Source organism: Asterias amurensis, chromosome 17, assembly GCF_032118995.1.
Source record: "Asterias amurensis chromosome 17, ASM3211899v1".
In the NCBI taxonomy this organism is placed as follows: Eukaryota; Metazoa; Echinodermata; class Asteroidea; order Forcipulatida; family Asteriidae; genus Asterias; species Asterias amurensis.
In genome coordinates, this window is record NC_092664.1 from 14,200,918 (window position 1) to 14,225,938 (window position 25,021).

Consider the following 25,021-nt stretch of genomic DNA (forward strand, 5'->3'; position numbering starts at 1 on the left):
CGTACAGTGCATAGAAATATGGTGCAGTGTGAGTGTGATGCATGATGGGACTGCGCATTATTGAACCAATGTGCGTGCATGATGCGTTTGCCCATCCCAGAGCCTTTGGTTAAAGCATGGAGGAAGAAACTTCCTCCATGGTTAAAGTAAGGCGCTGGGGACGAGCGAAGGGCTGAATGAGAATGGTTCAAAAGAGGGCGCTATCAGGAGAAGTTTGTTCACAGTTTGTCTTTATGGGGGTGACAGAACATCTTTGGGACAGAATCTCCGGTCATACCGACACCTCCTGAAGGCACGATTTATACACATATAGCTAAATGGAAGAAAACAAACACACATTAGCCATTGGACACTTTCGGTAAACAGTATTATCCAAGGCCCACACTTCGTGTATTACAACTTATATATAACATAACAAACCTGTGAAAATTTAGGCCCAATCGGTCATCGGAGTCGGGAGAAAATAACGGGAAAACCCACCCTTGTTTCCGCATGTTTCGCCGTGTCATGACATGTGTTTAAAATAAATCCGTAATTCTCGATATCGAGAATTGATATTGTTTTAATGTTTTCTCAATAAGTGAAGCATTTCATGGAATAATATTTCAAGACAAGTCTTTCACCGTTACCTTCTGTAAACCCTTATACATAAGTTATTTGTAAATCTGTGAGTTTTTACTTTTTTTATGTTCCGAAAGTTAACATCTTTTCCTGTTAAATAAGGGGCACTGCCACAACCTGTCCATCTGGTTTTCCACAACTCTTTTTATGGAAGTTATACCACTTGTAATTGTCAAACACACTATGGTCAGTGTAGTATCTCACTCCCAGGGAATGCACATCTATGTGCAAGGTCCTATACTTCTAACTTTGGCAAACAAGGGTGTTTGCAACTAATTATACCCCCAATGTGTTTATAATTATTATTCAATGAAAACACTACGCGAATCATTTTGGAGAGGCATGCATCGTACAATAACAGACATTGTACTACTACAACAATACCCGTAAATATGTATTTTGGTTTCCTATAGCGTCTTTTGAAAACACTATTCGTACCAAATAAAGTCTGTTTATAGGTTTTTCAAGAGGAGTAAAAGTAACAATTTATTATACAAACAAATTCAAGCAATATCACGGCGATTTCAGGGCAAAGCGATTTGCCTCTTAAAGGGAAGGTACACGTTTGGTAATTACTCAAAACAAAATAATATTAAATTAAAAACTGACTTGGTAACGAGTAGTGGAGAGCTGTCGATAGTATAAAACATTGTGAGAAACAGCTCCCTCTAAAGTAGCATAGATTTTGATAAAGAGATAGTTTCTCACTAAAATAATAAAAGACTTCTAGCTAGAAGTCTTTTATTCCTATCTGAAAGCAAACAAATTCGTCCAACAAAGTGTTTTTTCTTTCATCATTTTCTCCCAACTCCGATAACCAATTAAGATAATATTTTCACAGGTTTGTTATTTTGTGCATATATTGAGATACACCAAGTGAGAACACTGGTCTTTGACAATTACCAATGGTGTACCTTCCCTTTAAGGTAATGGGAGCCCGCGGCAATTGCTGTGGGTGCCATGAAAGGCCTCCCAACACAGAAAACTTTGATTTCTTGTAAAGCCTGTGCTTCCAGTTTCAAGACAAGTTTTCTTAAAATGTAATATTTATAGTTTACATACCTTGTAACATTGCTATGAGTTGCTAATTATTAAGTCCATCCGGCAGCCTTTAAGTCTTTCCACACATTCTTACATTATCTTAAACTTCGGCCTTCTTTCAAATCAATTCAAACTCCCTTTTATTATAGGCCTACATACTTAATTAAAAAAAAAAAGTCAAAACAGTACAATAGCAAAATTATTGATCTTTAAACATGACATTAATGAGAAAAGTTTTTTTTTTACGGCAGAGAACATTAGTCTTGAGGCATCATCTAATAGTGCTCTGATTGTTTTAAAGTCCGAAATATCAATTGAGTTAAGACAAAAAATCCAAATCGCCACCCCTTGATCCAGCCCACACATTCCTAAAATATCTTGAATTATAAACGTTTGACTTGTACAAAAAAGTGTCCAGTTGCTTCTTCAACCGTTTGCTTAACACAACATTTCTGAAATATTTCTTGAGTGGAGGTCAAAGTCCACATCGAACCCCTTATAATCCTCCCACGCCTTCTAAAGAATTAGAACCAACAATGGAGAATTAGAAACCAATCATATTTCAGAGCAATTCATGCATGCAATTCTGAATGCAAATGATAACGTTTAATCCCTTCCACAAATAGGATCAAGAGATGTAATCTGACTGAGAAGTATTACGTCATAGTTTGAAACATAGCGACCGCAGCAAAGATACAGAAACAATATTATTGAGGGTTTTACTGTAGTCTTGGATCCAAGACGCTCCATATTTTTGAAGTCAAACACCAGTGCCCAATTTAATAGAGCTATTTGAACACAAACAAGTAGCTTAGCACAACACCATAACTATTATCAGAGTAAGTTTACCAGCAGAACTGCCTTTACCATGTCACATGTACAATCTAAGACTATTATCCTGCTCATTTCAGCTAATCAGACCTAGTCTTTGTTAAGCAGATTTTTAATTTGAAATTGGGTCCATGGTTAGCTATACCGATCAACTAACGAACCATTCGCCACCAGAGGGCGCTAGCATTCCAGTAACCGCTTTCATACCACGAAGCGCTAGCTCCGGTTTGTATAGTCGATTATGTTTTCGTGACTATATACAACTGGACTCCACCATAGAGAGTCTTGAAATCAAGACTAGTTTTAACCACAAGTTATGATAAGTTCATAGAGCGGGGATTGATACCAGTGCGGACAACGCCTTCATTTCCCACCGAGGTTTGGAGCAGTGTGCACGGCGAGGTTGCTTTGAGAAAACCCAAGGATCCCATCCCACCGGCTAAAATAATCGAACAGAGATTCGAATTTCTTTGCTCTTTACAGACTTTAAGTGACTGTTTTTATACATCATCATTATGGCCCAGTTTGAGAATGGTCTCTTTGGATGCTTCAGTAACATCGGACTCTGTGTATTCAGCTACTTCGTGCCGTGCTACACCCACGGCAAGACGGCAGAGGCAGTGGGTGCCGGAACCTGTCTGATCTGCGCCCTGAGTATGTTCGTACCGTTCCTGAACATCTGGGCTCTCATCACCACAAGGGGGAAAGTCAGGGAGAGCAAAGGAATCGACGGAACCCTCGTCAACGATCTGGTGATGATCTGCTTTTGCGCACCGTGTGCTGTCATTCAAAGTGCCCTGGAGATGGGCGTCCACACCCCGCTGGGGGCAGGGGAGTCGATGGCTCGCGTTTAAAAATTGACTTTTCCAACGAGTCGAGGGATGTTGATTGTGGTTGCTGATTGACTATACTGGCAAGGTGGTGACAACGAGATGAAACTTGCAGAAATTGGGCACTTTAATTGGGGACCAACGACCAAGACATGTCAATAGATACGACAGAATATCAGCTGTACACGTGAACATCTTCATTTTGGGCAGTGGCGAGTATAGAAGACACGGGGTGAAAATCTGAACTTGTTTGGATGATGCAGACCACATCGAAGAAACGTCGGTGGATATTCAGCACAAATTTAATAGCACTACAGCACGGATGGACGTTTTGAACGATGAAGACCATAACGCGAAACGTCGACGATTTTCCTATGTCTACGTTTTTGTATATGCACATTGTATGTTGATTGCAAATTCACACATTACCAAAATGTATCGGTAGTCTTATCATGACTTTCACAACTAAAACCGAAACAAAAACTAAAATAAAATAATATATTCTAAATTGCTGCTTACGACATTAACATTCCTATCCTAGTTTCGAGTAGAGTTTAATCTAACTTATCTTAAATAACATAGTTTCATCTAGCGTTTTTATCTACAGTTCTGCCGATTATTTTTAGTTCTATATAACTGTTTCCTTGTTTAGGTTTTATACTCAGGACTGTCAGTTAAACAAATGACACATTTCCAAATTTCGGCTGATTTAATTTAAAGGAACGTAACATGTTATTTAGTTTTTGCTAACAAAACAGTTGCTGACAGTGTAAGCACTTTATGTAATCCACCATATATATAAACTGACAAACCTGTAGAAGTTTGAGATCGATCGGCCATCTGGGTCACGAGAGAATAGTGAAATCGATAATATATTTTTTGACATGACATGACATCGATTAAAAAAAGGGGGGAGGGAAATAAAACGCTCACTGAGCGAAAAACCCAAAACAGGAACTTTTTTTATATTTATTTCTCTTTAAAATAATATGACATTTCAGACATAAATATTTCAAGGGATGTTTTTCTACTATCATCATCATTAGACCGTGTACGTTTTAAGTAAATCTGTTATCGTAGACGATTTTTTTTCTCACCAAATCTTTAATGTTCCTTTAACAATAAAACTGTGATGAAAGTTGCAGAAATCAAATTTTACAATGATTTAATTTAAACTTGTATTTTGGGTTCGAAAAGGGCTGAAATGTGATGATCTATAAGGAAATGACATCAATGGTTTTGTTCTAAATTATATTAAGTAGGATGAGAAACTTTGCACCATGTGGAATTCTCTCTTGCGTACAGGGTTTTCGTTTAAAAGTGACGACAACTTGTGTTTCAAGTTGACATACACGTTGACAGATGTCAAACTTAAAAGCACTGGGTATCATGTTTTTACAGCAAACCTTAACTTAATATCTTATACTTTTTGGAGTAAATTTGAACTTCAGTCAAGTTTATAGAGTTTTTTTGAAGTGACATTGAGATCATGCGATTATTTACATTTAGGGGGACTATGCTATAGTTGTCATTACATCTGGGCCAAATTCATAAACCTTGCAAGCACAAAAGACATGCTAAGCCAGAAAAACCTTGCATAAGCACAGATAAACCTTGCCTAAGCACAGAAAAACCTTACTTAAGCACAGAAAAACCTTGCTTATAGCAGAAACATGTTGTCAGTCGAATTTCCATCAAGTTTACATTTTAGTTGCAACTGGTATCTCACTCCTTTTTTCGCTTAGCAAAGAACTGTGCCGAGCAGGTTTTTGTTCTGCCAAACAGCTTTCTGCTAAACGGCATTATGAAATTGGGCCCAGGTCACTCGGACAAAGTTTATACCAAGTCATTTTCTGACGAGATTCTCTTTTGATTCTTAGCGTTAAAAAAATGTGTTAAAGGAACACGTTGCCTTGGATCGGACGAGTTGGTCAAAACAAAAGCGTTTGTAACCGTTTTTTATAAAATGCATATGGTTGGAAAGATGTTTTAAAAGTAGAATACAATGATCCACACAAGTTTGCCTCGAAATTGCGTGGTTTTCCTTCTACCGTGCGAACTAACATGGTCGGCCATTTATGGGAGTCAAAATTTTGACCCCCATAAATGGCCGACGTGTTAGTCGACGAGGTAAAAGGAAAACCACGCAATTTCGAGGCATGTTTGTGTGGATCATTGTATTCTACTTTTACAACATCTTTCTACCCATATGCATTTTATAAAAAACGGTTACAAACGCTTTTCAAAGACCAACTCGACCGATCCAAGGCAACGTGTTCCTTTAAACATCAATCATTTTTATTATGTGGACAGCTCTCTAACCCACACAGTGCCTATTGCCTAAACCTTTGGACATTTTGAACATTATACATGTAATAAATTGAAGAATTGATGGCGTTATCAGAAATGTACACAAAGATAGTTTCGTTGCTTTGTTTGAACACAGAGTCAAGTTAACTTCAAGTTTTGGCCCAGGTCACCTGCACCATTGAGCTGCACGTAAGTCATTTGCGGACTAAAATATTTGAATTGAATTCGAGACCTCAGCTGAGCGACTAGACTGTTTTTTTTCTTCCATCACTCTCTCGCAACTTTAACGACCAACTGAGTTCAAATTTTCACAGGTTCATTTTATGCGTGTAAAAAATTATGTTGGGATACACCAATCATAAGCTCCATGTACCAAATGAGACGACTGGTTTTTTTAAAGGTTTTTTTTACAACTTCCAAATGTATCCAGTCTTTATGACAATATTCAATATTTTCTGGGAGCCACCCCATCCCTACATATTGTACATACCGGTAATAAACACCAGAATATAGAGGCCATTATCAGACATGCACACACATTGTACTCATTGGTTTGTTTGAACAAAGAGTACAAAGAGTCAAAAACAACTTTAAAGTTGCTGTTATCTGACCCAGACGCGTTCATCTTGCACTATGTCCTCGTTAAGCCGTCGGTTCAGAACCAAAGGAGATCTGGGAGAGACTGGTTTCACACAAAAAAACTAATTAATAGGCCCCTTTGCGAAACGACGGCTTCGGCTTTGGATTCGGCTCAGGCGAGCTTGGCCCCGCCGGTTGTTTTTAACAATTGCGCGTGTTTTGTGCATACGCGCTCAGGGCTTTAGACGTGAGGAACGAAGCCTCAAGCCGAAAACAAGCTGTGGTTTCGAAAAGGGCGAAAGATTGATCTCAACTGCGAATGAGTCTGAATTGCTAAGCAAAGTTTTGACGTCACAATACAAATCACTGTTTGAATATTGACAACTCATAATCATAATTTCGATAAATATTATTGTGTGCTCTTGTGAAATCAAGTCGACCCCACAGTTCCAGACAACACTCCCCTAGTATTTTGGGATGCAATGTTGTGTGTCGCAGCGCTTAAAGACACTGGATGGACACTATTGGTAATTGTCAAAGACCAGTCTTCTTACTTGATGTATCTGAACATCTGCATAAAAAACAAACCTGTGAAAAATTGAGCTCAATCGGTCATCGAAGTTGCGAGATAATACTGAAAGAGAAAACACCATCGTCACACGGAGTTGTGTGCTTTCAGATGCTTGATTTCGAGACCTAAAATTCTAAACTTGAGGTCTCGAAATCAAATTCGTGGGAAAATTACTTCTTTCTCGAAAACTACGTCACTTCAAAGGGAGCCGTCTCTCACAATGTTTTAAACTATCAACCTCTCCCCATTACTCGTTACCAAGTAAGGTTTTATGTTAATAATTGTTTTGAGTAATAACCAATAGTGTCCACTGCCTTTAAAACATTTTTTTTATTGGGTACAGTTTTGGGGCCACAGCAGGGAAGCACAAAATTTAGCTCTTCTCGGGGACTTCTGGCAAATAAACAGTAGACATGCACTCAATAGTTGCAAAGTGTGTTTTCCCTCATAAGTTCCTTTTAACGATTGCTTTATGTGTCATTTTACTGTTTTTGTTGTTGTTAAAGAAAAATAAAGCAACGGAGGCAGTATTTTGCATTGCGCGCGTTTAAAGCTAAAAGCCATTGGACCCTTTCGGTACAGAAAAAAAAAAGTTCACAGATTTACAAATAATTTACAGGGTTTACAGAAGGTAATGGTGAAAGACTTCTCTTGAAATATTAGTCCATGAAATGCTTTACTTTTTGAGAAAACTGTAAAACAATATAAATTCTCGTTCACGAGAATTACGGATTTGTTATAAACACATGTCATGACACGGCGAAACGCGCGAAAACAGGAGTGGGTTTTCCCGTTATTTTCTCCCGACTCCGATGTCCGATTGAGCCTAAATTTCCACAGGATTGTTATTTAATATATAAGTTGTGATACACGAAGTGTGGGACTTGGACAATACTGTTTATAATGGCTTTAAAACCAATCATAACACCTGATATAAGCTCAAGAATATAAACCCCTTTGCGGGTACATTTTAATTTTAAACGTCTAGATTTAAAATGAGGCACTTTAGTGGGCACGCACCACCCGAAAAAAATCCCCCTCCCACTTTTCAATCAAAATTGACCTAAAGAATAATCTTTTAAAGTAGTTAGGGAACAAGCAACCCTTTAAACAAGTTCTAAAGAACACCTTTTTCATTTGAAAATCTATTCTATATTAATATTTGTTTTCTTCAAATAATTGAGGAACAAGCAACATTTTCATTTCATTCATTTCATTTAAATCCTTCATTTAAATCTACAATGACAACTGTTCCAATTGGATTTATATTCATTACCAAGATTTCTATTTTTTGAGGAACAAGTAACGTCTTTATCAACCATGAAATTTATTAAATTTGAAATTGAATTATAATGACTCTATCTATCTTTCTGATAGTTGGGGAACAAGCAACGACTTTATACAAATCCATCAAGACAGCCGTTCAATTTAAATATGTATTCTTTATTATTTCAGTTATACATTATTTCATTCAGAAGTTCAGAAATATTGAAACATGGAGAAATTTAAACAATGCAAAATTTACACACTATACATGATTGTATCACAAACCAAAACAAGGTGGCTATACGCCTGACATTACAGGATAAAGAAGAGCAAACAAGAACAAGAACAATGTTATTATTTAATTATAATTCAACTATTTAGTGATGCGTGAAGATTTGGAATGATGTGGATATAAAAACTATAACTTGTAAACGTGCAGCGAACGACAATGTGTAAACCTCTCGGGTCCGAAATAAGCCACCAAGAGCAAAATACTCCGCTCGTCGTCTGGGCCCAAATTCATAGAGCTGCCTAGCACAAACAAATTTGCTTAGCATGAAAATTCTTCCTTGATAAAAACAGGATTCCAACCAAATTTCACGTGATTTTCAGGTTAAGCAAACAACAACAGCTGAATACCAGTAACAAGCAATTATGCAACAAAGGGAAATTCGGTTGAAAATCCCGTTTTAATCAAGAAAGAAATTTCATGCTAAGAAAATGTTGTGTGCTTAGCAGCTCTATGAAATTGGGCCCTAGGCCTAATTTTATAGCGCTGCTCAACAGTAAGCAAATTTTCGTGCTCACTGTAGAAGAAGAAATTAATAAGGTGCAAGCGTATTTCACAGGTTAGCAGAAAAATAGGCGGCCATATTGCACGTTCACCATGGATTTGCATTGTGACATCATTTAATAGTAAGCACCGAAAGGTTAGCATGCCTTTTTATGAGCTTACGGTTAGCAGCGCTATGAAATGGAAACCGCACGGTAAGCACAAAATCGGCTGCTAAGCAGCGCTATGAAATTGGGCCTTGGAGACTAAATAAATAATTATGTTTATTAATATTAATAAAACCATTCTTAGATGGAACTTACCACCTTGAGTGTTGGCTAGAGGAAATCAACACTCTGCTTATGGGCCGCTCTGTAGACAGATAAACCTAAGCAGTGAGTTGTGCAGACTACAAGAAATTTGCTTCTGGACAGCCATTCAAGAAACTTCACTGTAACCATGTCTGATATGATCTTGTTAAATCAGTCATTGGGGTATCAACTTGAGGACTACATAAACTATTGGTACTTCAGCCTCATGGTGAAGTTACCAATACATTTCATATTCGGTTGGTTTGGAAGAAAATGATAAAACAAACGTGGTTTGTTTTTCTTTTAAAGGGCGACAACCTCCAGTATATTTACAAGTTCGCCCCATTATGAAGGTGCAGTTTATGTTTTATTTTATTTTATTATTAATAGTGTAATACAGGGTGGTGGATAATACTGTACTGCCAATGTGCACTGACCACGTGGGAAGTGAATGCTTGTGTAGACATTACTTGAAAGTGGAATACCTTTAAGTAGGATTTGAAACTTTGCATGGTGGAGATAAGATATAGAAGAGTTTGCGGTAACACCATGTAATAACAATCTCTAAATGAGTTGGGGTGGTTCTGAAAAGAACCGTTGGGTTAACTCGACGTTTCGATCAGTATGCTCTGATCGTCTTCTGGAGAATGCATCAGAGTCCAGCATTCTCCAGAAGACGATCAGAGCATACTGATCGAAACGTCGAGTTAACCCAACGGTTCTTTTCAGAACCACCCCAACTCTTTTAGAGATTGTTATTACATGGTGTTACCGCAAACTCTTCTATATGGAATACCTTTATTTGAAATGTTAGAAACTCGTTGACGGATTGGTGAGCTATAAAAGAGGAAATTGACCGGCGTTTTTGAGGATGCTGTAGAATATATACCCCATGTACTTGCTGCAATCTTTGACGAAACGTACACGCGTGAATGGCTCTTTTAATAATATTGGCTGAGAGAGTCGAGTGCAGCACATAATATGCGTGCACCGTTTCTATTGTTTGAATACACCAAAGAGCAAGTTCGGATGAGCGACTTGACTTGACAGTGTGACGTAGCTCTCGAATTTACCATATCGGTCATGCTCCTGTGCATGGTTCTATTCTGAATGAGTTCGATTAGCTTCCCTGTGTCGACACCGGTCTTCCCCGGTGCGTTCGAATAGCTTTGACTTCATTCCAGGGGCTCACCCGGGTCAGCCCCCAGTGCCCTGCTTGTCTTGGGGGTGACCCGGTGTGCATGACGCCACCACGAGAGTGCGAGTGTGATCGTTCGACTAGCTCATGACAGCGGCTCGCCCGAGTGAGCACCGTGGGATCGACCATGGGAAGCTAATTGAACGCACCCACAGTCAACCCCCTGTGGTCTATGGTTTCTGGTTAGTCTAGTCGGTGTGGTCAAGTCTAGTCGCCATCCGAACTTGCTCAAAGATGGCCGCCAATGACGTCATTTTGCGATCCATCTATACTGAGAGGGCTCCATTCAATAAGCCATTGTCGTCGATGTATTGGTGCCGTTGTACTGCATCCGTACGAGATTACATCCGCCGGGTACTGCGTGTTGAATCAGCCCCATGAGGGCAGCAGACAGCAAAACAGTGACTGGTAGAGTGACGATCCAGGCACTGACGATACCAGTGAAGAGTTTAAAGTCCATTGCCTTACGGGCTCTCATGAACCCGACGCAGGCCACCGAGCCGACCAGGCAGTGAGTGGTGCTGACTGGAATGCCGAGGAGTGAGGCGGCGAGGACTGTGACGGCAGCTCCTAGATTGATGGCAAAGCCACTGTGTGTATAGAAAGGAAATATTTGTGAGGTGTAGCTCTTTGAACTGAGTGTCGTTGTGGCATGGCAGGAGATTCTGTCTCCCTCACCCCCGGAGATTATGTTCCACGCGGCAAAATGAACAATCTTCTAGCCTCTTGTGATACGGTTCTCTTCCAGCCCATGTTAGTTCCCCGTATGGAGGATCGAATCTACGGTGGAAGGAATTCCCCGAGACACTGTCTATACAGAAAAGCACTTAGATTGGTCCCTTGTCTTGTGACGTCAGAGGCTCTAGTGTACATGACCCCTGAATACAAAAGAACTTATAAACTATATAGGGATGTTAGGAACAAAAATTTCCCGTCTGGTGACGTCAGATGTTCAGGCTATACGCACATGGCCCGTGATTACAGTGAACTGTAATAGTTGGTGTTGGGGATGCTAGGAACCACATAGACTGGTACCCGTTATAATGTTGTCTTCTAAAACGCTGGTAAGTGCTTATGGCGCTTGCTCCAACAATAAAGATACTTTGTGGAGTTCTTACAGTTGCGCACAATCAAGAAAACGTGACAAAAGTAGAACATAGATGTTTGTTCAATTGTACTGTACTATAAAATTAACCCATTTCGGTCATCCATACACATTGAAAAGCAAAAAATAATGAGAACATTGTGAACTAAACTTACGTAGATGGCGTAATCGGAGTCAGCTCAGTGCCCACAGTCTGTATCACCCTCCTTCCCAGGACGAACAGACCAATTGCAATACCCACACTGCCATAGATGAGGATCCAGATTGGGGTCGAGTCTTGTGTTATTCTTCCATTCTCGTAGATGAGGTATAGCCCCACCAACGGCCCGATGGCGTTACTGCGGGATGGATGGGAGTGAGATTTGAAATTGCACTAGAACGCTACAATCTATTAATTAGCCTGTGTATTGCCCAGCGGTTAAAGAGCAGCATCGGACTCAAGCTATTGTGTTTCTGCTCAGTAGTGTGTGGGTTCAAATCCCAGTCTTTGCACCTGGTCCAAGCAAGACACTTAACCGTGTGTTGTGTAATAAAACACTTATCGAAAAGGGGTTCGCTCCGGTGTTCCTGGATGGATTTGCAGCATATTGCGTCAAAGCACTGCGGAACAGCACCTTGTAAACCAATAACCTGGTGCTATGGCAAAAGGACTTCTTCAAGTTTATTAACGTAGAGGCACTGGAAGGAGACGGTGTGGAAGGAGATTATGCTCCCCCCCACATGGCGAACTGTGTACAAACTTCTTTTGATAGCGCCCTCTTTTGAATCATACTCCTTCAGGCATTTGAATTTCCCGTGCGAGTGACAGAACCTTCGCTCGGCCCCAGCGACCGCTGGGATTGGCTAATCCGCTTGCACAGATTCTTGTTCAGGAAGTACGTCATGTATGCAGTGCATAGAAATATGGTGCAGTGTGAGTGTGATGCATGATGGGACTGCGCATTATTAAACCAACGACAGTGCATGATACGTTTGCCCATCCCAGCGCCTTTGGTTAAAGCAAGGCGCTGGGGACGAGCGAAGACAGAACCCTCCAGGGACAGATTTATGCAAATAAGAAATTTGCTTCACACAGTAACATTGAGGGCGCTCTTGCGTTCACTAACAATAACTTATCAAATGTCTCACCTGACATCGTTTCCACCGTGCGAGAAGGCAGCGAAGCAAGCCGAGATACCCTGCAGTGGAGCGCAGATCTTAGTCACTGTGGGTGTGTCCTTCACGGACTTCCAGTCGTCAGAGTCTTTGCCCGTCTGGATAATCTCATTGGTGTCGTCAACGTCCACCTCAACGCTTTCTGTGAGGATGTCGAAAGTAAAACTCAGTTCATAATAATTACGTATTCCTAATATTGTTTAACGTATAAGGGTTGTAGGGTTATAGTCTTAGAGAAGAGCTTCATCATCACTCGGCAACAACTTGGGTCCGTGGCCGCCTCATCCTCAAGTTGTACTTGGGGCGCACTCCTGGAGTCGTTGCAATCACATGTTCTCTTTCAATCGCGGCTCTTCTCAGCTCCGCTACACTTATACCACTCCACTTTGGGTGCGTTCGTTCAGCTTCCCCCTGGGTTGACCGCGGTTTTTTTCCCAGGACGAACGCGGGTAATTATCTGTACACGTTTGTCCTGGGGAAAAAACACGCCACACACCGGGGTCGACCCAGGGAAGCTAAACGAACGCACCCATTGTCACATTGGCTATCTGGCACAGCTTAGGGCGACCTCTGCCTCGAATTGTACCTGTAGGCAGACCATAACTGCGGCGGGTAAAGCCTCCCTGCCACTTTGCCTACTGCTCTAACACCTCGTCGGATAGAGCTTACAAACAGCTCAAACCCCATCTACCGCAATTCCCACTGTTTTGGACGCAATCCCCAATGGAATCGAGCGTACAATTTTCGAGTGTGCCTACCCTTTTCCTCCGCTGTGACACCGCCATTCGAGAACGAGCCGGGGCTGTCGGCTTCACTGCTACCCGTGTTTTGTTGATTTTCCTGGGCACGGTCTGTGCTCGCACCCGCACCGTCATCTTCGTCGGGGTTCCTTGGAGTGTACGATTCTGAAACATATTATTATTCACCTGAGGGTATTTTAAGACTTGTCAAGTTGCATGACAACATAAACCAAATTCACAGAACATAATAAGTCTTAAAACAAACCCATGTATTTCTGTTTCTAAAATAATTTCCTGACATTTTTTTTTTTCAATTTCAGTGCAAAAATCATACAGAAATGAATGGTTGCTAAAGGGTAAACCAAAAATCAAAAATTCGACAAGAAATACCACCATTAAAGCAATACTGCCCTGCCTTTGCTTAAAGGGTCTATGTACTTTTTGTAGGACAAAAAAACACAATGTCCACAGATTTACACTAAACTTACACAGTTTGAAGATCATGCTATGTAGAAAGCTTCCCCGGAAATATTAGTTGCTGAGGTGCTGTACTTTTTGGGTAATCAGTAAAACAATGTCATGAACATAATTTTCGTCTCACTGATCATGAGACGAAAATTATTTTAGCATGTCAAAACGTATTTTCATGACATTTTTCTATTCATTTCTCAAAAACTACAGCTCCTCAGCATCAAATATTTTAAGGTACGCTTTCTACTATCTGTATCTTCAAACGGTGTAAGTTTAATGTAAATCTGTGGACACTGTGTTTTGTGTTACAAAAAGTACCCAACTCCCGTACAAGTTGTTTAAACCCTCAAATGGTTTTTCACCAAGTTGTGTGAAAATTTGTAAATAAAGAGACTTACCATTCTTAATTTCTACAATTCCTTCATCAAGGCCCATGTTGTCATATCCAACTCTATGTTCAGTTGTTCTGATTGCATCCTCGGCAGCTGGTCAAATAAATCAATGGAAACGACTATCGATCAATATAGACCAAAATTGAAAGATTTGGCAATACACTTGTTGGTTAAAGTTTGGGTTATAAACACAGACATTTTTAACAGAGCAAATCAAATGCGATTTACACTGTGCCTTGGCCGTGGGCCAAGAACAATCCCTGTCGTTGTTCACTGTGTTGGAAGACAAGCCATTACTATCTTTCTGACATCTTCATTGAATGCTTCAAGAAGATAGGGTTTCGAAACAGATTGGTTTCAATAACATTCGGTAATCCTCTTGACATAAGTTTTCTTTTAGAGGACACTGGACCCCAGGCATGCTGGACACTATTGGCAATTGTCAAAGAATAGTCTTCTCTCTTGGTGTATATCAACATATGCATAAAATAACTAACTTGTGAAAATTTGAGCTCAATCGGTCGTCGAAGTTGCGAGATATTAATGAAATAAAAACAACCTTGTCACACGATGTTGTGTGCTTTCAGATGCTTGATTTCGAGACCCAAAATTCTAAATCTGAGGTCCCGAAATCCAATTCGTGGAAAATTACATCTTCCTCGAAAACTACGTTAACTTCAGAGGGAGCCGTTTCTCACAATGTTTTACACTAGCAATAGCTCTCCATTACTCATTACCAAGTAAGGTTTTATGCTAATAATTATTTTGAGTAGTTACAAACAGCTCCCCATTACTCATTAACAAGTAAGGGTTAATGCTAATAATTATTTTGAGTAATTACAAACAGCTCTCCATTACTAATTACCAAGTAAGGTTTTATGCTAATAATTATTTTGAGTAATTACAAACAGCTCTCCATTACTCATTACCAAGTAAGGTTTTATGCTAATAATTATTTTGAGTAATTACAAACAGCTCTCCATTACTCATTACCAAGTAAGGTTTTATGCTAATAATTATTTTGAGTAATTACAAACAGCTCTCCATTACTCATTACCAGGTAAGGTTTTATGCTAATAATTATTTTGAGTAATAAACAGCTCTCCATTACTCATTACCAAGTAAGGTTTTATGCTAATAATTATTTTGAGTAACTGCCTTTAAAAGATGCTTGACTTACCCAGAGCTCTCTTTCTCGTGTACGGGATTAAGAATATAACCACACCGATACTGACCCAAAACCCTGTAGTTAAAGCGATAATGACCGGCAGCCATGGACCCAGAACGGTACTTTCAGCAACTGTGAATCAGAGAAGAAACAATTACATTAAAATTGATTATTAAACGCACATAAACAGAGTCGTCGCTAATCTCAAAGGTTATATCTTCTTCGTCAAAGATACACTGGACACTGGATATGCTTTGTGGCAGAATATTACCATTTTGTCTTTTTTGGCAAACATTGTCATAGTTAGATTAAGAAGCGCTACACTACTGTATCCCATTTTTGGGTAAAATGCGGACCTGGGAAGTGGTGTAAATAACGATTTTTTACCGATATCTGGGGAATTTTGACACAAATTCCGGGTCACACTGAACTTAACATGGGCCAGGCCTAACTTTGTCGGCCTTTAACACTTTCGTTTTATCCTATTATAAAACAGTGTACAGAGGAAGAGTCCTGTATAGGGCAGGGCCAGGCCAGACCCAAGGACGCGGACGTTTTTAAAGTAAAATTAATCATTGAATGTGTTCTTACATCAGTCATGTACTTAAACATTAATTTATTATGACTTTCTTATAAGTCAATATGATTTGAGGCATTGCATGGTGAGATATCAATGTATATTTGGTTTGCGGTAACACCATGTGTGTATCTACTTGCCAGGTAGAGTTTGTTCTTAGAGAACTGTCTTGCTTTATTCTACTGCCGCGGAGTAGATAATCGGAGGTTCGGGAGACTTCTCAGTTCTGAAAAGAACTGTCCTGCTTTTTAACTATTACCAGGGCGGATGGTATAGAAAATAGACTGGACTACTACTTTAGCTTATATAGGATCGTAATTAACTGTACCGCCGCGGAGTTAGTTCTGAATTGGTCTCAACGTTTCGACTAGCTTGCTCTAGTCATCGTCAAATATACATTCTTATTAGTCATTATACACTTCTTATTGATCCACACATAAGAAAGATAAGACCATTCACTCACCTTGGGGAACTCCAAGGAAAATGGAGAAGACGTTTATAAAAACCACAAAGAAGTACCAGAACGGTATCCCCATTAAGCCCCATTTGAGCTCGTCTTTCTGTGAACATAAAACAAGAAAAGAAAAGTATAATCGTCTCTGCAAAACAAGCCGCCAAGTTACTTTGAACCGATTTGATATTATTTGTGTGTGCAAACTGAGAAAACAAGATAATGACAAAATAACATAGGAAGACCACCAACGAAGGGCTAGATACCTACATTGCAAATAAAATGTATCACTTAACTGACTAACTATAACAAAGGCAAAAAACAAAATGTTATGTTGGCGTAAGGGGCCCCCAAAATAGGGTAGGTAGGTAGGGATTTTTCTCCCAGCAACGAAAATTACATGTTTTCTATTTGTTTTAAGTCGGTAGTATACAGTACACGATAACACAAGAAAACAAGGCTACACAAATAGTATATTTTTAAACTCTCGATGACCTTTACTTTTTATTTTTAGTCCGTAATAGATTTTTATCATTAAATTTCTTCCCTTGAAGAAATAAAAAATATCTAGAATCTCTAGCTGCCACAACGGCCTATTTATTTTAGAAATCATAGATCAAACTATACTTACTCTGTCCAGCATGGTATATTTTAAGATGAAGTAGATAGTACATGAGATAATACCAGACAGTACAGGCGAGGCGACCCAAGAAATAACTGAAAGTAAAATAAAAAGAGTTATTTTCCAAGATAAAATTTTTCAGAAACACTTGATAAGAATCTTTGCTTATCAACACCCCCAATAAACCTCAATGAACACCCACGATACATACACTTTGTAGACATTCTTTTGTTCTGTGACTTAACAAAAACCCATGTTCTTCAACCCTGTATAAACACTGTGTGGACGTAAGTCCACACAGTTTTTTTTCAAGTTCCTGCGTTGAAGTACGGATTAAAGTGTCGTGGCCGAGCGGTTAATAAGAACACCGAACTCAAAATCTGGTGTTTCTAATCAGTAGAGTGTGGGTTCGAATCCCCAGCCGTGACACTTGTGTCTTTAAGCAAGACAATTGCTTCGTCCTTCGGATGGGACGTAAAGCCGTTGGTCCCATGTAAAGTGTAACGCATGTAAAAGAACCAAGTGCATACACTTGTCGAAAAGAGAAGGGGTTCGTCCCGGTGTTCTTGACTGTGGCTGCTGAAAGCGCCGCAGCATCATGTAAACCATTACATGGTTTGCTTAGGATTAGGTCTCATAGATTCAAAACGTTAATCCCACTCACCTTGCAGTGAAAAATACTTGGCGCTCTGTATCGATTGAAAAATGCGCATTGTACATACGGTTATTATTATTAATATTGTTATGGACCTCTTTTGTTGTCAAGTCCAAACTTCGATGTAACGCTTAACCAATCACGTCTAATCGTGGAACCTCCTTTGCTCAACTCTTTATCTTTCAAATATAATACAAAATGTTTTCCTTTTAGATGGTAATCATGAACTTACTGCCCCCTATTGATATGAATCGAACACTAATGTGCACGAGACTAAAAATAACTTTAACCATTCTGATTAACTGACCTATTTTCGCGATAACAAACCAGTCGACGCCCTCACCGCTGAACAATACGAGATGGAAACCCAACGAGGCACCCACGATGCTGTGTGATGCAGACACTGGGATACCAATAATCGTGGCAATCATCAACCAGATACACGCAGCTGATAATGGAAACAACACAAAAATGTTATACTAAAACTAAAAGTATACTAAAATAAATAGGATGAGTTACTGGTCCTAACTTAGGACCAGTCCTATCTCTTAGCATTGCCTAGGACTAGTCCTAAGTTAGGACTACCTTTGTGAAATCCACCCCTGGAAAGAATAAGTTCACGACTCTCTTGCTGATGCAATTAATTTTGGTTTCTAATCAGGCAACGTATAATTATTCAAATTTCTGACTGTATATGCTCAAGTGCCTTCAAAACAAAGCTCCAACTCTGTCATCGTTCCACATCACTCTGGTAGACCGGTGTCATGACAAAAACTGTACGCTGGCAATAAGTTTCTGTCATGTCACCGGGGCCTAATTTCATGGCTCTGCTAACCGCTGAATTCTGCGCTTACGATCATGATTCCCAACTTACGTGCAAGCGCCGAATTTCTGCGCTAGCCTTGTAGGCGTAGAATGCCTAGTAACGTTGAGTAAGCAAGCGCAGAAGCAAAAATTCGCCGCCTCAAGTTCTAAATCTGAGGGCTCAAAATCAAATTCGTGGAAAATTACTTCTTTCTCGAAAACTATGCTTCTTTTATACATGGATAGGCCTATAGACAAGCTTTTTTTCTAACGAATTGCTTGGAGCCTGTTGCCTGCAAATTACCTGTATAGTGACAAGGTCCCTCTAGCCCAAATACTTACAGGTTAATGCAGATAACTGGCCAACCATCAGCAGTTCCTCATGCCCATTGTAGAGCTCTGGGTCGAACAATCCGCTTCGTACGGTATCCGCCACTCGGGCACCTAGAGCGATTGCACCGATCATTTCAAAGACAGAGGCTAAGATAAGGGCCTGTTGAAAATCGAAGGAGAAATGTTGAGAATCGTGGAGAGTTCGATAGAGAATTGATAGATAATTATTTATTTATTTATTTATTTATTTAAAGGTCTTTATACAGGATACAAAAACAGCACAACAGCACAAGAGCTGTATTACACTATGGGTCTATAAAAATAGAGAACATGAAACATATTAAACAATTGATTTGTTTATACATATTTTTTATATTCTTAATGAATCAATACAAAACGAATAGATGAATAGATAGATGGATAGATATAATTGTTGATAATCGATGGAGAACCGATAGAATCGACAGAGAATCATTGAGAATCGAAAGAGAATTGTGAAGAGTAGAAATAGTCATAAAATAACTGGATAGGCCCATATCTTAAAGGCAGTGGACACTATTGGTAATTATCAAAGACTAGCCTTCACAGTTGGTGTATCTCAACAAATGCATAAAATAACAAACCTGTGAAAATTTGAACTCAATCGGTCATCACAGTTGCGAGATAATAATGAAAGAAGAAAACACCCTTGTCACACGAAGTTGCGTGCGTTAAGATGGTTGATTTTGAGACCTCAAGTTCTAAATCTGAGGTCTCGAATTCAAATTCGTGGAAAATTACTTCTTTCTCGAAAACTATGGCACTTCAGAGGGAGCTGTTTCTCACAATGTTTTATACCACCAACCTCTCCCCATTACTTGTCACCAAGAAAGCTTTTATGCTAATAATTATTTGAGTAATTACCAACAGTGTCCACTGCCTTAAGGAAGTTTGTAATGACTTTAGTGTGATATCTTGGCATTTAATGACAATTTTAGATAGCTGCACCATTGCGAATTACATGCAGTAAGTGGTGGACATCTCAGGGAAAGTTTTGTGAACAATATCATAGCTTATAACATGTTATTATTATCAATGAAGAGCATTTGGATACTCGATTGCATGCTAGCTGACCAGTAGTCTTCTGTTGTATTTAGTCACCGGTATAGACGATGTGACCTACGGTTTACATTCAAACCGCCCCGTGTTGAAAAAAAACCCACTGTATACGTCATGTTTCACTGGGCAAAAAGACGCGTAGCCATGGTAAGATTGCATACAATTTCTAGCTGGCTGCCAAAACACAAAGGTTTTGCCCGTCGGTATGCGCGCGAATCATGTTATGGTTTTCGAGTGACGTCAGAGGTCATATCATCTTTAGGGTGCTACGTCTAATCTTTTAATACGCTGACCCAGAAGGACAGGATCAAAACAGATAATTTTGATCCAGATGGTTGAGTGATACATACATCTTTTCTCCCCGCATAATCTTTGATGCGGACAGCAATTCGTGTTACGATATCGGCAACTACGTTTAACAAAACGAGCGTCGCAAATCAAGACTAAAGTTGACCAGTGGTGCGGACAGCAATTCGTGTTGTACGTTTAACAAAACGAACGTCGCAAATCAAGACTATAGTTGACCAGTGGTCACATACCTGCGTAAGGGTGAAGACCTTGGCACCAACAGCAGTCCCGAATGAATTGGCAGCGTCATTAGCTCCGAGTCCAAACGCCAACACGAAGGAGATAATGAAAGCAACGGCAACTATCCACGTAATGCTGTCATCGAAGGGGGCTAGGGTGCTCGTTACGAACGGGAGATCCATGGCGATGGACGGCAGGCGGAAATGGCTCTGAAGACGAAGAATATGTACAATGGAGGCTTTACAATACACTAATTTAGGCCAGGAATATATATTACACACGGGCCACTGATGTGGCCATGGCCTGTGTTGCCCCTGGTATTGGCCTTAGTGCCCCTTCAAAAGATTCACATGTACATACAGATCTTCCAATGTAAGAGCCCTTTGTGCAAAATGAATACGGCCTTGCCCTGTCAAAAGTGAAAATCCAGGCCTACTAATTATACACCGGTACAGTATCATAATGGTATAGTGTATTAATCTCTACCACGTTCCTCGTGGATACCAAAGCCTCATCCTTAGCTTATGGATTGTGACATATGATTTGGGTCGACAGCCAAAACCAGTTTAGTGTGGCCCAAGTAGCCGTCCGGTGTCAGATGCAATTGTGTCTGCCATGCAATACTGTCCGCTCCGGACACTTTTGCATATGCAACCGTGTCCGGGGCTTTGTAAAAATCGTCCGGCGGACATGTACATGACTGTACATGTATGTATGCAGCATGAATATTCACGTATTTTATGATTGCATCGAATACCCAACGGCCGAACATTTCCAATGTCATTCATGACATGCACTTAGCTTGAAGAAAAAAACGGCAAACGTGTTCCGTCGACCAAGGGTGTTTAATACTGCAAGGACGGTTTTGCACGGGGGCGGACACAACAACTGCATATACAAATGTGTCCCGGCGGACACAATTGCATTATGCAGCAGCGTCCGGGCGGACACGATTGCATATGCAAAAACTGTCCGGCGAACATTATTGCATATGCAATAATGTCCTCCGGATAGTATTGCACAGAGGACATAATTGCATGCGACACCGGCATTGTGATGTTGGCCGAAAAAAAAACACCCAATAATACATTTCTTTCGAATGTTCAGTTAATAGTTAGGCGTGATAAAACCAATGCCCTTACTGTCACAGAAGCCCTAAGGCCTATACAAGTTCATCAAACAATAATATGAACTGAGTTTTACGTAGACACTAATTTGTTTATATCATTTATTTTGCGAGTAGGCCCTACCTAAAAGGAACCTTAGAGAATTGGTTTTGCTATCAAAACAGTTGCTGGCAGTTTAAGCACTTTATGTAATCCACCATATACATAAACTGACAAACCTGTAGAAGTTTGAGATCGATCGGCCATCTGGGTCACAAGAGAAATATAGATCAAATGTGAAATTTCAGACAAAATTATTTAAAGGGATGCTTTTTACTATCATCATCATTTGACAGTGTAAGTTTTATGTAAATCCGTGATCTTCACGATTTGTGTTTCTTACCAATTCTGTAACGTTCCTTTAAGTTTAAAGTTAAATCGATCGTTTACGATCAAACTTGTCACTAAACTTTCGACCCGCGATGTTTTGTTCTGTGTACACTACGTACAAGGGTTGAACAAACGAACATTGCTTGCTTGCTTAAGTCGAGTGATGTCCTCGAATCACGATGGTTCTCCAAGCCTCCCTTTCCCCCATTGCCGACTTGAAATCTGCTGATTCAAGTCCCGTGTCCCTTTTGAGAATATCAGTGTAAGTTATTGCCGGTCTACCAGGTTTCCTCCCCCCATGCTTAGGGGTCCACAGAACAATATTGGACACTGGTTAATTTTTGCTCCTGTAGCAGTGGCCAGCAAAACGCAAAGCGCAAAACGCAAAACGAACATTGCTCCATCACAGTTTTAAAAGTCCATGTACAACCACATCAAATAACAGGACTGCGGATGCAACACTGCATTTACAATCAGTTATCATTATAATTACGTGGACATTTATCTTGCGTAAATATAATTTAAAAGTAATGTAATATAAAAACATGTACATAGATTATTGACTCAAAGGTTTTCGCCCGACGGTTGACGTTTGTCGAATTTTTACTATTTAAAGGCAGTGGACCCTATTGGTAATTGTAAGAGACTAGCCTTCACAGGTTGGTTGAATAACAAACCTGTGAAAATTTGAGCTCAATCGGTCATCGAACTTGCGAGATAATAATGAAAAGAAAAAAGAAGAAGTTGTGTGCGTTAAGATGATTGATTTCGAGACCTCAAGTTCTAAATCTGAGGTCTCGAAATCAAATTCGTGGAAAATTACTTCTTTATCTAAAACTATGGCACTTCAGAGGGAGCCGTTTCTCACAATGCTTTAAACCATCAACCTCTCCCCATTACTCGTCACCAAGAAAGGTTTTATACTAATAATTATTTTGAGTAATTACCAATAGTGTCCACTGCCTTTAAAGGGACAAGCAGGTATGCACAGTTTTTATCACGATATTTGAAGAAGAAGAAGAAAAGAAAAAAACATCCCATCAAAAACGCTTATTGCTTGGTCTGACATGGAAACCGGTGTGGCGGTTTCAACTTTCCACCGTGTTGAGTTTTCCGAATGACCAAATACGGCGGGTAACATATTACGTCATGTGACGCCTGCGCACAGTAAGCGAAAGTAGTCAGTTGTTAGTGCCGTACCGAGTCCCGAAAAACTGAACATGGCGGAAGACTGAAACCGCCACACCTGTAAAAATGGGATTAAAGTTCAGATGCTGCGTCAGTCAATGTTGTTTTTTGTATCTCCGCAATCTAACGTTCTCTAAAGGCAGTGGACACTATTGGTAATTGTCAAAGACTAGCCTTCACAGTTGGTATATCTCAATATATGCATAAAATATAACTAACCTGTGAAAACTTGAGCTCAATCGGTCATCGAAGTTGCGAGATAATAATGAAAGAATAAAACGCCCTTGTCACACGAAGTTGTGTGCGTTTAGATGGTTGATTTCGAGACCTCAAGTTCTAAATCTGAGGTCTCGAAAACAAATTCGTGGAAAATTACTTCTTTCTCGAAAATGATGACACTTCAGAGGGAGCCGTTTCTCACAATGTTTTATACCATCAACCTCTCCCCATTACTCGTTACCAAGAAAGGTTTTATGCTAATAATTATTTTGAGTAATTACCAATAGTGTCCACTGCCTTTAAAACAGGGCCTGGACAATTGAGACAGGGTGAAAAGGTCTGGAGGCCAAAGGCCGCTGTATGTGGCTGACCTTTGAGTGCCCTCAGTTGTTATCCAGTACAACAAAATCAACCCACTTACTTTACTTCATATGGGTTTAAAATAATATTTGCAGGGCATCGTGTTGGTTACCGAGTAAGTGCTTCTCGACGTTTGTTGAATATTGAGCACGCGTTTGCAATCTGTGTTTACAAGACAGGGCCCGATTTCATGGCTCTGCTAACCGCCGAATTCTGCGCTTATTTACGATCACGATTCCCCGCTTACGTGCAAGCGCCGATTTTCTGCGCTAACCTTGTAAGCCTAGAATGCCTAGTAACGGGGAGTGTACGCACGCGCAGAAGCCAAAATTCGCCGCTCACCCGTGAAATACGGTTGCCGTAAGCACAGAATTCCCTGCTTCCGTAAGCGCTGATTCTGTGCTTACGGTAAGCAGAGCCATTAAATTGGGCCCAGTTCTTTTCAGAACTGAGAAGTCTCCCGAAAAATCTACTCCGCGGTAGTAGAATAATGCAAGACAGTTCTCTGAAGGAAAAAACCTACCGACAAGCACATTGCAAAAACTTGGGTGTTTAATTGATTATTCCTGCCTATATGTGACAACACCATCATGGTGTTATTAAGCCCCAGTACTATATCGTTGGTGAAATTAACACCGTAACAGTGTTGTCACATAATATAGATATCAAGAGAATCAATTTAACACTCCCAGTTTTTGCAGTGTGGATACACACAATGGTGTTACCACAGACAACAATTGTCTTTCAACATATCAACCTGTAAACGCAGCAAGATAATTTACACAAGATGTACTGCAACACCCCCCTCCCCACCAATAAAAAATTGATACCTCACCATGTACGCCTTAACACCGAATAAATACATCAACTGATCAATCCACAGTTTTTCCAAATGACTTCCGACAGCATAACAAATATAAAACCTTCCCGAAAACATGGACGCATGAAACTGTTTAATACTCACCTACTATGACCAAATTGCTATAGGCCTTTTGTTCTCAAAAAGAGTTAGTTTCCAGTGGTATTACATTGTACATACACAACTAATCGGCAGGCAGTTGTAGGCTCTATAATTATTATATGTACTTATTCCCCTCTCACTACAGCATCGTTGCGCTGCGAACGGGAAAAAAGAGATAAATCACGCACTTTGCCCGAGGGTCACAGCCTTCCCGGTCAAATTCTCGTTCGTAGAATGTTTATGCATAAAAGGAAATCGGTTAATATTAACGCAATATCTGTAATTTGCTCCCTAATATTAGGATAAGTTTTGTGATGATAAGGTCAATTTTTTTATGTCATTTTTTGTTTGTTTATATAATTTGTGTA

At 39.9% G+C, this 25,021-nt stretch overlaps 2 protein-coding genes across 3 annotated transcripts; one reads left to right on the forward strand and one right to left on the reverse strand.

Annotated features, from left to right (window-relative positions):
- The first annotated feature begins 3,008 nt into the window (after positions 1-3,008).
- Positions 3,009-3,347, forward strand: LOC139950140 (cornifelin homolog B-like). Its single transcript, XM_071948766.1, has one exon. The coding sequence runs from the start codon at positions 3,009-3,011 to the stop codon at positions 3,345-3,347; it is 339 nt and encodes a 112-aa protein (XP_071804867.1).
- Positions 3,348-7,384: 4,037 nt separating this feature from the next.
- On the reverse strand, positions 7,385-24,788 carry LOC139949461 (sodium-dependent phosphate transporter 2-like). 2 transcript variants are annotated; one of them, XM_071947807.1, is made up of 13 exons: positions 24,657-24,788; positions 20,441-20,638; positions 18,813-18,963; positions 17,974-18,114; positions 17,021-17,106; positions 16,402-16,498; positions 15,374-15,493; positions 14,200-14,286; positions 13,349-13,495; positions 12,564-12,732; positions 11,591-11,773; positions 9,929-10,920; positions 7,385-9,617 (listed from the first exon to the last, which is right to left on the reverse strand). In XM_071947807.1, the coding sequence occupies exons 2-12, from the start codon at positions 20,609-20,611 to the stop codon at positions 10,617-10,619; spliced, it is 1,656 nt and encodes a 551-aa protein (XP_071803908.1). In that variant the 5' UTR covers positions 20,612-20,638; positions 24,657-24,788; the 3' UTR covers positions 7,385-9,617; positions 9,929-10,616. The 2 variants fall into 2 exon arrangements, with proteins under 2 accessions (XP_071803908.1, XP_071803909.1); XM_071947808.1 differs by lacking the exon at positions 13,349-13,495.
- Positions 24,789-25,021: the final 233 nt, after the last annotated feature.